This window comes from Pseudoliparis swirei, chromosome 22 (assembly GCF_029220125.1).
Source record: "Pseudoliparis swirei isolate HS2019 ecotype Mariana Trench chromosome 22, NWPU_hadal_v1, whole genome shotgun sequence".
Lineage (NCBI taxonomy): Eukaryota > Metazoa > Chordata > Actinopteri > Perciformes > Liparidae > Pseudoliparis > Pseudoliparis swirei.
In genome coordinates this window covers 17690596-17708811 of record NC_079409.1, presented here as the reverse complement: position 1 = coordinate 17708811, position 18216 = coordinate 17690596, and the positions used below count along the sequence as shown (strand labels likewise).

General features: G+C 43.8%; 1 protein-coding gene across 1 annotated transcript in view; it reads right to left on the bottom strand.

The window, feature by feature from the left end:
* LOC130212678 (A disintegrin and metalloproteinase with thrombospondin motifs 16) overlaps window positions 1-16837 on the bottom strand; it is a 65399-nt gene extending 48562 nt beyond the window's left edge. Inside the window, exons 1-3 of the mRNA XM_056443789.1 lie at window positions 16473-16837; window positions 16222-16303; window positions 13412-13761 (exon numbers count right to left, since the gene is read on the bottom strand). Coding sequence (XP_056299764.1) covers window positions 13412-13761; window positions 16222-16303; window positions 16473-16556 — 516 coding nt within the window. The 5' untranslated portion in view covers window positions 16557-16837. The remainder of the gene's footprint in view (window positions 1-13411; window positions 13762-16221; window positions 16304-16472) is intronic.
* Window positions 16838-18216: the final 1379 nt, after the last annotated feature.

Below are 18216 nucleotides of genomic sequence, written 5' to 3'. Positions count from 1 at the left end.
TTAACTCCCACGTAAAGCAAATCTCAAGGACTGCATTCTTTCATCTACGTAATATTTCAAAAATCAGGCACATCTTGTCTCAAAAGATGCAGAAAAATTGGTTCACGTTCGTTACTTGAGACTGGATTACTGCAACTCCTTATTATCAGGCTGCTCTAATAAATCTCTTAGGTCCCTCCAGTTGATCCAGAATGCTGCAGCTCGTGTTCTCACTAAAACTAAGGAAGAGATCACATCACTCCTGCACTAGCTGCTCTGCACTGGCTCCCAGTAAAATCAAGAATCACTTTTAAAATTCTTCTCTTAACATACAAAGCCTTGATTGGTGATGCTCCATCATATCTTAAGGAGCTTGTAGTACCATATTGCCCCACTAGAGAGCTACGCTCACTAAATGCGGGACTACTTGTAGTTCCTAGAGTCTTAAAAAGTAGAATGGGAGCCAGAGCCTTTAGTTATCATGCTCCTCTTTTATGGAACCAGCTTCCAATTTCAGTCCGGGAGGCAGACACAGTCACCTCGTTTAAGAGTAGACTTAAGACCTTCCTCTTTGACAGAGCTTATAGTTAGGGCTGAATCAGGTTTGCCCTGGTCCAGCCCCTTGATATGCTGCTATAGGCTTATAGCTGCCGGGGGACGTTTTAGGATGCACTGAGTACCTATCTCCTCTTCTTTCTCTCCTTAAGGATGAATTTTCATCTCTCAATCACACGTTACTAACTCTGCTTTCTCCTCGGAGTCCTTTTGACTTCACGTCTCATGGGGTCATCGGACCCTATGAGACGGCATAGATCCTATCTGCCTGATGGATCATCGAGGTCTGGGTCGTGGAATTCCTGCTCCTGACTACGCCACTGTCCTGTTGAGACTCCGCCCACTGTTGAGACTCCGCCCTCCTCCTCCCCACCGCCATCTGCCTGATGGATCGTGGAGGTCTCCATCGTGGAATATGCCTACTATGAACTATTCATACACTCTGTCATATTCATTGAATGTATTTAAACTCTAAATCTGTCCTTCTGTACACATTACATCTATTGCATCTGTCCATCCTGGAGAGGGATCCTCCTCTGTTGCTCTCCTGCAGGTTTCTTCCCTTTTTTTCCCTCTGAAGGGTTATTTGGGAGTTTTTCCTGGTCCGATGTGAGGTTTTGGGGCAGGGATGTCTATGTGTACAGATTGTAAAGCACTCCGAGACAAATTTGTAATTTGTGAAATTGGGCTATACAAATAAACTGAATTGAATTGAATACAGGGAGCAATGGTGAGTCAGAGCCTTAAGATTAGTTATGAACCTCAATGCTCCATGGTAGACAGTATCTAAGGAGTGAAGACATTGAGAAGATGCATGCATATATAAGACATCACCATAATCAATCACAGGCATAAAAGTAGCAGCAACAAGTCTTTTTTTAGCATTAAAAGAAAAGCAAGACTTATTTCGGAAATAGAAACCCAGCCTCAGCTTCAACTTCTTCACAAGTTGCTGAATGTGAGGTTTAAAAGATGCATTACCACTTTCCACTACAGCTTGATTACAAAGGGTCACTAAATAAGCCCCGGTCTGGATCGTTGGTTACAATCACATGCGACAACCTGTGCATGAACCTGTGATCCACGTGGCACCCGCCCCCCCGGCGCTGTGTAATCACAGGCGATTGTCATCATTTGGTTCCGAGGCACAGTCAGTGCGTTTACATGATGGTATAATTCAAATCTTGCTTTCGTCGGACTATGCTATCTTTTGGGGGATCTGCTATTATCCCAATATACATGGCAGTGAGTAATTCGAATCATTGGCCGAAAGCATGTCATATCCGATACGATAGGTGGCGCTGTTTTCATTACAACTCGTGGTGATACAGCCATTTCCGCTTGACCTCTTCACCACTACCAACAACAACCAACAACAACATCGGGGTATTAGTGCTGAGCTGAGGCAGCTCTCCGAGAAAAATGGGTGCCATGTGATAGAAAAAGGTTTCTGGTGATTTGGTATCTACAGAATCTGAATCAGATTGTGCACATACATGGAATTTGATTCAGATTACACGTACGCTCTCGTCGTACATACATGTAACATAAAAATAACAGGATGAATATAAAAAAGATATTGAAGACAACAGAATAGCAACATGCATGTACAATATAAAAACAACAACAGTGACAATGAGTTGGGGGATATTAGTGCAGAAAGAAAGTGGAGATAGTGCAAGTAGTGCAGATGTCTGATTAAGTGTTCATATAATTGGCTGATAAGTGATCGTGATTCTAACATTAAAGAGGTGAAGATATCGGAGTTGGGTTATTCAAATAGCAGTAGAATGAGCCGGCACAGATAAAGAAGAGGACATCCATGATGGAAAGAGACAACCATAGGACTTAAATCAAAATCAAAGAGTAGGCTGGAGTTCAAAAGGTAATCTGGCTGACATTCAGTCTCACGAGAAACGATGTATATTGTGAAGGTATGTGCAGAAGCTGTGTTACTTACAGGAGGCTTATTTCCATTTCTACCGACATGTCTGAACTATTCTGCTGAGTATCAGCACAAACTATCAGAGTAGAATCATGCAGAGGTCGCGGTTTACAAAGCTCTGCAGCCTCAGCCAAAGTCACAACTCCAATTGAGGCTTGTCCAACGGACATGAATGTCACGATAACCTTTATCGTGACACTATTCACTCTCTGATTCCAACATCCGTATGCATATGCAATTTTTAAAATATTTGATTTCTTTGCTCTTATCACGGTTGGTGCAAAACAGATTTGCTGACTCCGGAGATCTTCAAGGGGCCACGATGATGCTCCAAATCCAGGATTCCCTCCTCATCAAAATAAGGGATTTATTGAGATTGCCGTGGAAGCTAATTTTCAACCACTTAGTGCCAACTCTACAGATACTGTAAGGTTGTACTACTTTATATTATGAAATCTGAGTACATCCTCGATTCCATGAGTATGACAACTGTCCATTTCTATAACTTTAAATGAGTTTCAAACAACCCTTACTTCCTCAAATGTTGGTTCCTTGTTAAAGTTTGTTTTCATGCTCAGGCTACTGGTATGGCCTGTGTATGGCTTGTGTTTTGAGGCTCCATCATAACAAGATGCACGTGTCTCCACTCACCCTGTTGTTTCATCTCATCTACATCTGCTGTCACACTTACTGGGTCGGACGTTTCCCCTCAAATTAGATCAATGCCCCTTATTGTTACATTAATTTGAGCCTTTGTGCTTTTGTCTTGAGCTTCCGATATTGAACCAGATGTTTATATTGTATTATTTCACATGTGCTGGTAGGTTCTGTGTTTTCTAAAGAATAAACATGTTATATCTAGTGTGCAGAACCAGCATTATAGACAGAAACCAGACCAACAATTGTACAGAAAACCATATGTAATTGCAAAATACTCTTTGAAAATTAATTTTAAATGTTTTTTTGTCTTAAAACAAGCAACATGCATCCTCTTTGTCTTCCAAAAGCTTAACAGCCAACAAACCCTACAGATCATCTTTTTATGATGTCTTCAGCTTGTAAACTCTGCAGTCTTTTAAACTTAAGCCTGTGTCACACAGAACAACATGCGTCCGCTACTTCCGCGGCGTATGTGTGTCCATGCAAGTCACTGTGCCTTTCCTAAAAAGCCAAAGTCATCAGATTACACAGTTCGCTCGACACGGTGGAAATAGCAGTCATAAAATGCAGAAACACTACTTGGGAGGGCGTATACAGCTGGACTCTTTGGAGTCAGACGCATCCAGACAAGCAGTGACAGGAAAGGAGGGCTGGGTAGGTAGGAAAACGGAACTGGGGGGGGGGGGGGGGCATTACAGGGTGCACCTGACAGTGAGTAGTATATGGTTCTTCTTCTCCTTTAGTTGCTCCTCTTAATGGAGACCAAAAGAGACCAAACACCTATATACTTACTTCAAGTTCATATCTAATACAACAGTTTATTATTATCTGATAGTGTGTAGACTTTAGTAAAGAAACACATAATACGGGTCAGATTTACTTATAAACCACGCATAGTTGTTTTTCCTGATCCAATGTGAGGTCCTGGGACAGGGATGTCGTATGTGTACAGATTGTAAAACCCACTGAGGCAAATTCTTAATTTGTGATAATGGGCTATATAACATAAACTGAATTTAATTGAATTGAATACTTTTGTGCATTGTAACCAAAAAATAAAAACACAACACAGAAAGTTGCTGCCACAAAATCTGATTTACAAACTGGTTCCGTGACGGCATCATTTCTAGCAGTTGATGGCACAGTAAAACGTTGGCACACTGTTGGGAGGGCTTATTGGATAACTGGAAATGATACGCTGACATTGTCCTTCAGTACCAGACACTATTTCTTAATCAATTAGCGATTTCACTTTGCGATGTATTTCGTCATCTGTTGGCTAGCGTCCCAGAACCCATTACACCAACTGGGTTTATATCAATTAGGAAAAAACAAATGCTCCAAAGTGACTTAATCTCAGCCTCTAAGACATAGGCATATGACTCAGTGCCAATCTACTATATATGACTGACAAAACAATGGTGACGTGAGCAAATTAAACACTTTTTGTGTGAATAGAAAATTGATTGTCACAAAAAGTCCAGACCACACTGACTGCTTTTCAAAGTAGCATCACATCAAGATTCAAGATTCAAGATTCAAGATGTTTTATTTGTCACATACACACACAGGGTGTGCAGTGAAATGAAAGTGGCAATGCTCAGCAGGAATGTGCAAGGGCAACAAGTACACACTATTTACAATAAAAAACAACACAATATTTACAGTAAGTGTGTGTGTGTGTGTGTGTGTGTGTGTGTGTGTGTGTGTGTGTGCCTAAGAGGGGCAGTTGTGTGGGTCTATGGTCCTGGTGAGGTCGGAGTTCACAGTCCTGATGGCCTGAGGAAAGAAACTCCGTCTCAGTCTCTCTGTTCTTGCAGCGTGACTACGGAGGCGCCTGCCTGACCGCAGCAGCTGAAACAGTCTGTTGTTGGGGTGGTGAGGATCCTTCATGATCCTGCCGGCTCTGGTTCTGCACCTCCTGGTGTACAAGTCCTGCAGGGTGGGGAGTGTAGTTCCAATAGTGCGTTCAGCCGAACGCACTACTCTCTGAAACCTTCCTGTCCTGAGCGGAGCAGTTGCCAAACCAGGCTGTGATGCTTCCTGTCAGGACGCTCTCTACAGCTCCAGAGTAGAAGGACTGAAGGATCCTCTGGGAAACTTTAAATTTCCTCAGCTGCCTGAGGTGGTAGGCGCTGCCTTGCCTTTCTCACCAGAGTGTCTGTGTTTGTTGACCATGTCAGATCCTCGGTGATGTGGGCTCCCCGGGATTTATTACCGCTCACCCTCTCCACAGTAGTCCCGTTAATCCCCAGTGGTGAGTACGTCCTCTGTTGTTGTACCCTCCTAAAGTCCACAATCAGCTCCTTAGTTTTGGTGACATTCATGAGGAGGCTGTTGTCCTGGCACCAGAGTGACAGATCAGCAACTTCCTCCAGGTAGGCCTTCTCGTCGTTGTCGGAGATCAGGCCCACCACCACTGTGTCATCCGCAAACTTGATGATGGTGTTGGAGCTGAACCTGGCCACACAGTCATGTGTGTACAGGGAGTACAGTAGGGGGCTGAGGACGCAACCCTGGGGGGATCCTGTGTTCAGGGTGAGGGATTTGGAGGTGTGTCTGCCCACCCTGACCACCTGTGGCCTGGCGGTCAGGAAGTCCAGGATCCAAGCACACAGGGGTGTTCAGTCCCAGCTCAATCAGCTTGCCGGCCAGTCTGGAGGGACTATGGTGTTGAAAGCTGAACTATAATCAATGAACAGCAGTCTCACATAGCCCCCTCTGGCTGTCCAGATGAGAGAGTGTGGTGTGCAGTACCTGGGAGACAGCATCATCTGTGGATCTGTTTGGGCGATAAGCAAACTGCAGCGGGTCCATGGAGGAAGGGAGGAAGGCGCAGATGTAGTCCTTTATCAGCCTCTCAAAGCATTTCATGACCACCGAGGTGAGGGCCACGGTCGGTAGTCATTCATACATGCTGGAGAAGCATTCTTGGGCACAGGGACAATAGTGGATCTCTTGAAGCAGGCGGGGACCACGGACTCAGCCAGGAGAGGTTGAATATTGTGGTGAACACTGGAGCTAGCTGGTTAGCACAGGTCTTCAGTACTCGCCCAGATATGCCATCTGGACCTGCAGCTTTCCTGGTGTTCACCCTCAACAGAGCCCTCCTCACACTGTGCTCGGTCACAGAGAGTGTGTGTTCATCCCCAGCGGTAGAACTCACCTCGGCTACGCTAACGGTGTTGTTGTTAGCCGGCGAGCTAGCGCTGTTGTTGCTAGCCTCAAACCGTGCATAAAATGAGTTCAGGTCGTCCGCTAGGGATGCGTCGGCACTCACCATAGCGCGGGGTCTGCTCTGGTAGTCTGTGATAGACCATCCCTCATATATTCTTGGAAATCCCAGAGGTGGGACGGGTGCACAACATTGTATTCTTATGACTACTACTAGGCCTAAGGCAAAACACACACCCAACCTTTTACAAGAGGAAAACACACATGACCTCCCCAAGTGATTTGTAGTGGGAGGATGCTGAGCATTTCCCTTTGGTACAAAAGAAAGGTGTGCATGTGAGGGCTGAGAAAATGTTTCGAAATGGATGTGTGAAGCTCAATATGAAGTATGAAGTTCATTTAGTCATAATATGAAGACCTGCTTGCTTCAAATAAGCATATAAGTGGTATTTTGAGCTAACGCTAACATCAGCATGCCACACACTCACAATGACATACATAGTGTGTTAGCATGCTAATATGTGCTAATTAGCACTGAACACAACGTTTAGGCTCATGGGAATGTCTGAAAGTGTTTTGTCACACCAAAGTGTGAGGCAAATAGAAATTCTGACCGGGTGACTGAGCTAAATGAGAAGTAAAGGGATCACCTATGTCAGAAGACTTCATTACAGGGCTCTCAAGTCTCACGCATTGAGCGTGAGACTCACGCAATTCAGTCTCATCTCACGCACTCCCGCCACACATCGAATTCCTCACGCTGAAAAAACCTCTCGGCTATTTAATGCTTGAATGCAGGGGTGCTCAATACGCCGATCGATTGTTCCCCTGCAGAGCTCCGACGCCGGTCTGCGCGCATTGGGATGGAGCAAAAATAGTCACTAGCACCCCCCCCCCGTCAACAACTTTTTTCGGCTCGCAACGGTCAGCTGTATCGGGTGCTGATGGAAATCTCACGCTTGCCTGTCTTCAAAACTTGAGAGCCCTGATATAGGTTCCTAGGGTTTACCATGGGTATGATATCTGGTTCGTGCACAAATATTTAAAACAGCTTTTGAATAAAGTCAACGGTGTTTCTTTGTTGGGTATTTTATCGCTGTTCTGAATGTGACTCACAAATAAACAATCAGTTATGCTTGTTGTCTGTTCCTTACCTTTTCTTGCAGGCTCTCCTGTGCTCCAGCCAAAACAGAAACAAAGCTTTCCAACGATGATATGAAGTCCTGTTTGACAGCCTGGGCCTGCGGACTGGCCGGCTCCCCCCAGCCATGTTTCATCTTCCTCAGTGTTGGGATGAAGATCTCGGAGAGCAGCTGCTCCACACTTTTTAACAAACCCACCTCCGTTGTGTCCAACATATTGAAACTGACATCCTAGTAAGAGACAAAAGTGCACACATGTCCAAAGGGGCCCAACTTGCCGCCGAACATATATCCAGGAGAGCAATGGCTGTGATGCTGCCATGCCCAGTGGATTGAGTGATGGGGTCTGGAGACCCTTACTGGTGTCGGCCATAGCAATAGCCTCTAGCAACCAGTGAAAAGGGCTTTGTTTAGATATAGGTCTGCCTGTACAGTATGTGGCTCAGAAAATGAAACAAACCTAAATCTCTCAGTTCTGTTTGTGTAGATGCATTGGGCAGACACTGGAGATAACAGATAGAGCATTTGAAATGGTTTAAATGATGGAGGGAGGCCGGCTGAGTTCAGGATGGACCCCTTACAGGCCAAACCCAGAGAGCTAGGTGCTTCTGGGTGAAGATGACACATGTTTTTGTTTGTATGTGTCAAACTTTAGGAGGCTGGGTGGCCACAATAATATTATTTTGAGAATCACATCTTATTTTTTATACAGGTGCCCAAACCTTTATCAAAATTATTACAATAATTACAGTACCTTTACATTGCTCATGATTTCATGGCTTTTGGGGACAATACAGTGACTTTGGCATTTATTTCCTTACTTCTTACCAAAACCATAACCACTACAAGCCTAATCCTAATGTATTGACTTATATTAGAGGGACGTGCAATCCCGAAAACACACACCAGAGTTGTCCTTCGTGTCTTATAGCAAACATGCCAATTTATCAGTGGTGGTAATCAGCTTTGCTGCTGAAGGTGATCAGCAAGAATCAATAGCCATAACTGCCTGTGGTATCAGACCGCTATCGTCCCCCTATTGTTGCTTTAGCTCCGGATGAAACGAATCCGTTGTCGATTTTTGTTTACACCAATGGGTTAAAAATAAAATGACTTGTTCTTTTATCATATCTCCTGTTACATTAAAATAATCAGTCTGTTTGCATTTGTCATTCAAGTGAACTATGTAACAGAAGGCCCCACAGTGAAAAGGTTCACTCTGAAAGTCATGACTCCATGCTTACACAAAACGGGACAAAGTTACTCACTCTGTGTATGTTCTCAGAGGTGATTGCCTTTGAAGTGTTGGCTCTGGTGAAGAAGACACACACTCCGGTCAGCGCCACATCCCTCCCGTCTGTCACAAACACTTTGGACTTCTTGCTGGGACCCGGCTGCTGGGAAACAAGCTGGGAGGGCACAGAGGCTGCTGCTGCTGCTGCTGCTTAATCACAACTCTTTTCGGCTCGATGCCGACGCGCAACGGTCAGCTGTATCGGGTGCTGATGGAAATCTCACGCTTGCCTGTCTTCAAAACTTGAGAGCCCTGTCATTATTCTGGACACTAGGCATATTTGTAGGCTACTAAGGTTTGTGCAAATCACTTCAATAGATGTTAGGATATTTCAGTCTGGACCCAAATCACAGAAGATGTATTGGAAAACAAGAACAATGCCTGCATGCCACGCTCACCCCACAACTGCCTCACTCCTATAAAAGCCAGACTTAAGAGGATTATGCCACCGCATAAAGTCGACACAGAGAGGGGACCTAGCTTTATGATTTCCCCTTCTACATGTGTGTCACTGTGCAGAGTCTCAAACCATTTGGCAGTTGAACAGAGTTGTGGGATTGGCCTTCTTCTTTTATTCCACCAATTCCTTGCTTGTAAGTACAAGATTTTTATGGATAAAATCCTGACTGTCATCAAAGCGGGGCAAACCACTAAATGGGCTGCCAGAGGAGTTGAAAGGGCAATTTATGCAAAAGCTTTACAACGTAACCCTCCTTAAAAGGGGGTTTTCAGCACTTCAAAATACCAGAGGGGAACAATGACTCTCATTGCCTACATACATCTCCATACAATCTGTACATATACGACATCCCTGTCCCAGGACCTCACATCGGATCAGGAAAAACTCCCAAGAAATAGAAAAAAACTTTCACAGGGAAAAAAGGGAAAAAACCTTAATCTTATCTCTCCCTAAACTGTGTAGCGAAGGACAGCCTTATCCCTCCCCCCACAGGAAAAGTGGGTGGAACCTAAAAGTTGATCAATTAGAGCACCTGTGAGCAGGAAAAGAGGGGAGAACCAACAAACATTTGGGGAAAAACCAACATGGTGACCAGAGCGAGGAGCGAGAGTGGGTGAAACCGGAAAAGCAAGACTTGAGAAGCAGATGATCCAAGTAGCCGGCTGTCAGGAGCCCCTCCAGACCAGATCCTGCTCGGATGCCCGAGAATCTCCTTCCCTACAGAAATGCCCTACAGATAAGTCCTGTACACCCTCCTCTCCAGGCCCGACCTCTCTGTTTCTACCAACAATCCCACACACACACAAACACTCTCTCACTCACACACACACACACACACACACACACACACACACACACACACACACACACACACCTTCTCCATCTTCTGAACTGGACTCTACAGGACATTTCCACCCTCCTGCCATTGCACACATCCCACTGCCTCACACACTTATTTCATTGTGGTTTTGGAAATGATATGTTATTTAATTAACGTGATAAGAGAAATATTTCAGTTATCTGCAGACTCCTTTTGAGTCGCGTTTTCCGTTAAAGGACAGTGTTCGTTTCTTTTGACCCGAAGAACTATATAAAACTTGAAAGACACTGAATGAACTGTATTCCGGGTTGTGTTTTTTGTGTTTTGCTTTGTGTCCTGTGTGTTTTTTGTAGTGAAGGAACGGGCTAGCCAGCTGGGCCCTTATTGTTGAGTTAGTAAACTTAAAATACTGGGTAAATGAGATCCTACGCTATAACTGGCAAGCCAAAGGAAACGTACAGCTAGAGTGTGTAAGAGTCAAACGCATACAAAATAAAATATAAAGCAACACAAAAGCAGTTTTTCAATATAAAAGGATCCATCATTTAAAATAACCAATGCAATTCAAATGATGCAGAGAATAAGAGTTTACAATATCTTACTGAGTGCTCGCTATCTTTACGAATGAAATAACAACACCAATATATATATATATATTGAGTACTTTCCCTCTTTGTTTAAAGAGACTTATTACAACACAAGCACACTCAACAAACAATCTGTGCTGCATACGTAAACACAGCGATGTATGTTAACTAAAAGAAACGAGATGTTCCTGATGAATTTGGACACTAAAGAGGACACTTCTTGTCTCTTCCATATTTGGGGTATTGGGATAAACAACATGTTTACACTGAAAGGAGCTGTCCATTTAGAATATGCTATATATGTGATTTCTAGGTCAGGGTCAATTATGAAAACCTAATTATCTTGGTAAGTAAAATGTCTCAAACATGAGCTAATGAGGTTGATAGAATGATCTCATCTCAGCAGGATCCCGCTGCATTGATGCAGCTATTGATCTGAGTGCCTACGGTCAATAATTATCTGCCTCCTGCCAAATAGGAACTTTGACCAAAGTCCAAGGCCTCCTACGAGCGCTCAGGTGGCAGAGGGAATTTGTTACCAAGTTTTGACCAATTGTCATCAAATAATCTGAAACATCTGGAGCACAAAACAGTACAAAACAGTCAGATCATCAAATAAACCTCTTTTTCAAAGCATAGCCAGGCTATGAGTTCAAGTCCTATACTTAATCAATGATAAAATGATAAGAAAGATATGAGTGTAAAATTTGCAATATTCTAGTATTCATGGTTTGAATATGTTTTGGGAAGAATTATTCCCTTATTTAAAAAAGTGGAAACTGTCTTTGGCATTCCCAGGAGTTTAAATAAATAATATGTAGCTTTGCAATTACATAATTCACATAAGAAAAAGTAAAATTATCATAGATGCATTGACCCGGTCCATCCTAACCAGACTGAGTCGTGAGAACCACATTTACAGTCTATGCAACCCCTGGACCTTTTGGCTGAATCTTTTATTGGGATCTGGTCTGAAAACACACACACACACACACACACGAAGAATCCCAGGAGATATGCCATCCTCTATCAGAGGGCCATTCTCAGACACTTCAATGGATCTCTAAAATTAAAATATAAAAGGCAAACCATCAAAGACAGGCCAGTAATTTATCATATTAATAAACACTGAAACACTTTGCTGCAGTGAATGAGGTCATACTAGTTTTGAAAGCATGTGTTTGGTTAAAACTGTGAAAAGATGGAACATTGGAAAGAATATTCCATATTATTTTGTGCTGTAACAAGGTCCTCCAGATGCAAAGCTTATATATCCACAAGCTTGAATGTTCTCTAGACTTTTTAAATCCATCAAATGCAAGATTGCACTCACATTTAAGTCAAAAAAATGGACATTACAGGGGTTTGTCTTCTTGCTGCCCGGTTGATGCATGCTGTTTCCAGTGATTGTTTGGTTCTAAATGAATACATGTGTACGTGACTCCAAGACTGAAAGGATTAGTGTGTACTCATAAAGCGCTTTGTTCTCTAGTCCAGGCTGCTAAGAGGGCTAGTGCGGTCTCACTGGGCTGGAACTGCTTCACTTCAGCTTACTTAATGTCCTTCTCACAATAATGTTTCCTTTATAGAAGAGGAGGACCACCAAGGCAAGACACAAACAAATCCGGGTGTACTAATTGGCATTTGTACATTTAACGGTAGGTGTATCAGCCAACATATCATATCAATAACTTGTATCCGAGACAAGTTGGATGCATGACATGAAACATGGTTGAAACTAAACTAAAATAACTTTTGAAAACCACCGGAACCAATACGGATAATTTAGTGCCCACTCTTCAATCCAACACAAACACACCATGTGCATCTGTTTTGAAATGATCATCTCAACTCCAAATTGTATTTTAGTATCAGCATATTAGTTGTGCAGCTTTTATAAAACCTTATACAAACATGACATAACAAGTAAGCTGGCTCCCAAGTTGCACCCCACCTTTCCTTATTGGACAACTGAGAGCAATTATAGTTTCTATCTCCTGTATTTTGCAATTTGCACTCAAGTCAGTTCCTTCCTTAATGATGTCAGCTGTTGGATCTGCAAACATTATTGCTTCGTGAGTTGAGAGTGAGCCTAATAAAATACTGAGCTCATCAAACATTGCTTTGGGGCATGTTAGGCAGGATAGTGTTCTGGGGGTTTTCTTGGCTCACTGACGAATCATTTTGCGGTGTTCACAGACATGAGTTTTTAATTTATTTGTCATTCATTAGCTGAATTATAGGCAAAACATGCAATATATACAGAATGAGCCAATGCTAATGATGCACGGCAGGCAGGAGGAAGAAACTTCTGTGCATGACCGGCACCTCAGCCAGTGAGCTTTTAAAGTCAATTTCAATCAAGTGCTAGTCAATTTTAAGAGCAGATGAGACCGACAATGCTTCGACACAAGTGCTGCGAGAAAAGGCAACTTCAGAGTAACACACTGAAAGGACTGCGTGATGATTGTGTATGTGTCAGAGAAAGTGGGCAGTGCCTTTCAACGAAGGGTTAACTAATCTAGATGCACTGTCTGGGTAAAATCATGTGTTTCTCTTCCTTTCCTACTTTGTAAATTTGGATCCAAGGCTGACTATTTATTTTAAGTCAGTGGACACAATTACAGTGCTCACTTGGTAGATCAATTCAAATGCTGCAAAAATATAATTTTAAATAAAAAACCCTTCAAATGAACCGACCCTGGAGTCTTTTTTCCAGCCCACATGAGACTCACGGACTCCCCCCTTCCCATCCAAATCCTCCCGCAACTCGACTCATGCATGTTCAGACTCACCATTCCCGTGCATGTGGACAATGCCACAGAGGAGTTGACCTTTGACCTCAGCGACCCCTGGTAAAAGCAGAGGTCGTCCCGGTGGTAGGCCCTCAGGCTCTTTGTGCCATTCTTTCCCAGGACTTGGACGGTGAAGCCAGGTGCAATCAGGCTCTCGGAGGCCTCCCTCAGCTCCATGTGGAAGTCCTGCCCCAAGCCACTCAGTCGGAAGTGGAGCGTTTCACTGCCACCGTCGGTTTCTGATGAGCCAGTCAAGGATCTGCGTCGCCTTCTGCGCTGGTTGTGGGCAACTTCGTGAGAGATGTAAACGCCTTCGTGGTTGACCTCAAAGGGAGATACAATCTCATATTCTGGATGAAAGATAAAGGAAGACGACAAGAGAAAAATACAAAAGCAGAAGATTATTAGATGTTTGCAAAGTTTGGACAAAGTGAATCACTGAATCGAAATGCAATCACAACAGGCCAAGAGCGAAAGCAGACAGTTTAAAGTCAAAAATCTCCTTTTTGGAAATGGATATTTTAAATTCATAGAGATGTCATGGGATCAAACGGGGAGATATATTGCTGTGAGAAAGCTATGACTTCATTCACTATATGTTGGAGATGCAACTTGGCAGGAATTAAACACATTGTCCATGTGGTCAGTACTTTAATTAACTTCATCTGTCAAAAACCATTCACAGTGATGAAGAGCGTCCTGTGTCAGCTGCTACCTTGGTTGCACTTGCATCACGGTCTAAATAAAAACTACAACCTTTTCCATTTGTAAAGTTTCCTACCTGCCTCATATACTTTTGCTGGCAGGGCCAAGTCAGAGTTACAAGAAGAGGAAGGGTTTTAGACAATTCCAATACGGTCCCTTCAGCGAAGAGTGAATCATGTTTGACCTTGTGTTTTACTACAGTTTTTACTACAGCTTGGGCTGAATAACTGCAGGTCATAAAGGGAGATGGTGGCAGGTCACAGGCCTGGCCTTCTAGTCCACTTAAATGTCTGATGGCTTTGTGGACACAGAAAGAGGCTTTTCCTCCAAGGGTCAAATCAGAAGAGTCTATGTGTAACCTCCGAAGCAAACAAATAAAACAGCAAACGGTTGATGTTTGATTCCAATGTTAGAATGTGTTTAGTCTTGCCATGGATACATGGTCACTTTATCAGCTTTAAGTGCACAGAAATAACAGCAACCTTGGGCTTGGAGTCAACAAAAGTTACTGTACGGTATGACTTGCTTTAGCAAGCCCAAATAATGAGTAAATATAGCGCAGAGACAGATATGTTTTGGCAGTGGGAAAAACATTCAGGGTGACAGACAGTGTGTCATCACTGGCAGTGTGCATGCCTGAGGTTTTAACTTGGCCAGTTGGTGCATCTTAAAGGCAGACTTGAAGCCCCTAACCCACAACATTACACATGCTTATTAGTGGATGCATTTATTTCAGGCACCTTGCATTACCATGACTGCATATGTTTTAGCTTGGGTAGCCAACCTCCAGCCCTTGAAGTGTTACAACGCAGGCGTACCCAGAGAGTTACAGGACCGCGACGAGCAAACACACACTTCAAGTCTCAAGATTCTTCTGCACAGGCACCGAAAGCACTTAGGCGAAACCAGAAAACGGTGTTCTCTATCTTTGGCGTTTTGTCCACCTACCCCCAACACACATTAACACCTAGTCAACTGTGTTTGTTCCGCCATAACTCAAAAAACAGCTGCAGTGACCCATGCCTGACAGTATACAAACACAGAGTCTGCGGGAATGGAGCATGCATGCACACACACACACACACACACACACACACACACACACACACACACACACACACACGTTGTCTGATGGACTGAGACAAGACCCTGTGGTGGCTACTTTGTTGGTTTAGTGGCTCCTGAGTGCCATTAGTACTGATAGGAGGTCCAACCAATGGGTGCTTTGGCTTAACCTCAACAAAAGAAGGGACATGTGAACTTTTTTTCCTCACCCGCTCTGACACATGGATGTTAAACACATTGATACTCAGCAATAGTTGTGCTGGCTGGCGACGTTCTAGTAGAAGAAAGGGCTTTCCCTTAATTCTGTTTGTGATCGTCTCCACATGTGCGAAGTGAGAGAAGTTTTGATGTTTAGTTGTTTATGTGTCTGCCTTTCATGGAAACAAAAAAAACAATAACAACAACATAACAAATGATCTGAAGGAGAATGCACAGCCAAAGCAGTCGCTGACTAAGCACACCACATGGGGTTGGATCCACAAAACAAAGACCAGATGAATGTCTTGCACTCACTGCTCGCACTAATTGCTGACCTGACAAAGCAGCTAGAGTAGGCCTTCGATGAGGCTTTGAAAGCGACTCTGGTGCACAAAAACATGTGCGAGGCATTTCCATTGTGCTATTCAACAACTAAATTATTGTCACATATACTTTTCGAGAAATAGCTTTTTGTTCAAGTGCTCCACAAATCAAGAGTCCCGTTAAAGTAACTCGTGAAATGTACTAATGCAAATCAAACTTATTTTTCCTTCCTTTGTTGTTGTATTGGACCTAGATTTGAGTTCCACTGTTGCGACAGACGCTGATGGCTCCGAGTCAGGGTGCAGGTCGCCCCCCAGCGGTGAAGAGAGGCAACACACTGCGCAGGTGAGCGCTGTTTGATGCGGCTGGCCGTTGGAGGGATGCAGAGGACTTTACTTTGAATCTTATTGGACCGAATCATCATAATGCATATACACACACACGTATATACACAGACATACACACAATGGTCGCAGAAACGCTGATGAAAAAGACGCTGTTTTCAACATTTGACATACCTGTGTGTTGAGGTAAATTGAGGGATCGGAGCAGGGCCGACGCGTCTTGGTGAGACTCAGCACCATCATTGAAGAGCACGCTCTGCGAGGAAGGAGACGCACACATGAGACTCGGTCCGTGTGGCCTAAATCTTGCACAAAATATCAGGGAAAATAACTCGGCTCTCTGTCATTTGAAGTGTTGACAACTTTATGAGCTCTGCATGCGTGTGCGTGCAGGCGCAGCGGAGATGAAATGCAACTTGACTTACTTGACTGAAAAAGCAAAAGAGGTGAAAAAGGAGCAACGGCCGCGTCGAGGTTCTCCGCTCTGCACAGATCCGCAGGAAAGTCATCTCTGCGCCCGCGGGTCACCTTAACGCAAAACAAAACACGAACAAAACTGGAGCCTTTGGCCACTTGCTGGCGACCCAAAGAGCCTAAATAGATGAAACCAATCAGTCCGACTGCAGCCGAAGCTGCTCTGTGGATCTCGCGGTGAGTGAGGCATCAACGAGTGTCAGATGAAGACTTCTTCTTCTGCAGACTTGTTGCGCCACTTTGGTCTTCGCTCATTTTTCTAAGCGCAATATTCCGATGCGGCAAATCGCTTGGAGTCAACAAGTCTTCTCTCCCGGCAAGTCATTTTCTTTTCTTCCACTCATACAGCCCGACCAGTATCCAAAGTCTCTCTCTCTCTCTCTCTTCAACACACGCGCTCTCTCTGTCGCTCCCTCCCTCTCTCTACCCAGTGACCCCCGCGGACCATTTTGACTCCCAGTGCAATCATGTGATTGTCTTAAATAGGCTGCGTCCCTTTTTTGGCAATGGCAGACTTCTATGGGAGTTGGGGGGTGCTGCGTACCGTTTGTGTGTGTTTTGAGGACTGGGTAGGGGCGTGGAAGGAGGTGGGGGTAAATACAGCCTGTAGCCAATCACATTTGACACCTGTGCTGAGAGATGGGGGTTTGTGTCCATCTCTCAGGTTGCAGGTCGATTTCTGTGAAAGGAACAGAGTCAGAGTTTGTTAAAAAAAAAAGAGAGGAGAAAACAGGCATCTGTTCACTTTTCTAGCAGGGAAATGAATTAGCCTAATTGCATTGCACTGTAGGTAAATTGCAATCACAAGAGTAGTTCCACATCAGGCAGTTTTCCATCGATGGGACATTTTAAAGTATACACCGACATGAACATATTTATTGGAATTCAGTAGTCTGGGTAACCCAAACGTGATGCGGAAATCAGGTAATCAGTAATTTTTGACAGACTACGGCCTGAAATTTAACCTTTGACCCCGTTTCATCCGCTCGTCTTTCTTCTCCCATATTCCGCAGCTGCACTGATAGGCAGCGTGCCAACCTGTATAAACTCCCCGCAATCATTCATGGAAGTGCTAAGAGAGTGTGGGAGCCAACACATCGGGAGCGCTTGTTTCATATTCTGGAGCATTTCATCCTCGCAAAAGAAAACCAGATGAGCGCTCTGCTGTGCTGCGGGAGAAATAAATGTGTAACGTTATACGGTGTGATCGTTTTGGCACTAAGTCAGAATATTTGGATTCTAGTGAAAGGAATCAGAGGTGATCCACCACCTTTTTATGCTATAGCGTCTGTTCCACAAGTGCAATGGACTTGTAAAGGTTTCTTTTACCCAATGCGAGGGTCCTGGACCGAGGATGTCGTATGTGGACAGACTGTGCCAATTTGTGATTTGTGAATTTGGGCTATAACAAATACATTGTGTTCACTCAATTTCTACTAAGCTGAAACATGCAAATTTGAACATCGTACCGTTTTCACAAATTAACTAATATTTTGTCGGGAATTAACAGCTAAATGGCGGATGGGTCTCAGCCACAAGGCTTTGGGAATCCAGCATGGTTAAACGATACCCATTTAGTTTGAGATGAGAAAAGAAAACCCCACTATCATATTTCAGCATTTTAGAGAGAGTGTGATGAGAGAAGAACTCTGCGATAAATAACACTGAGTGAAAAAGTGGGACAGGACTTTCTCT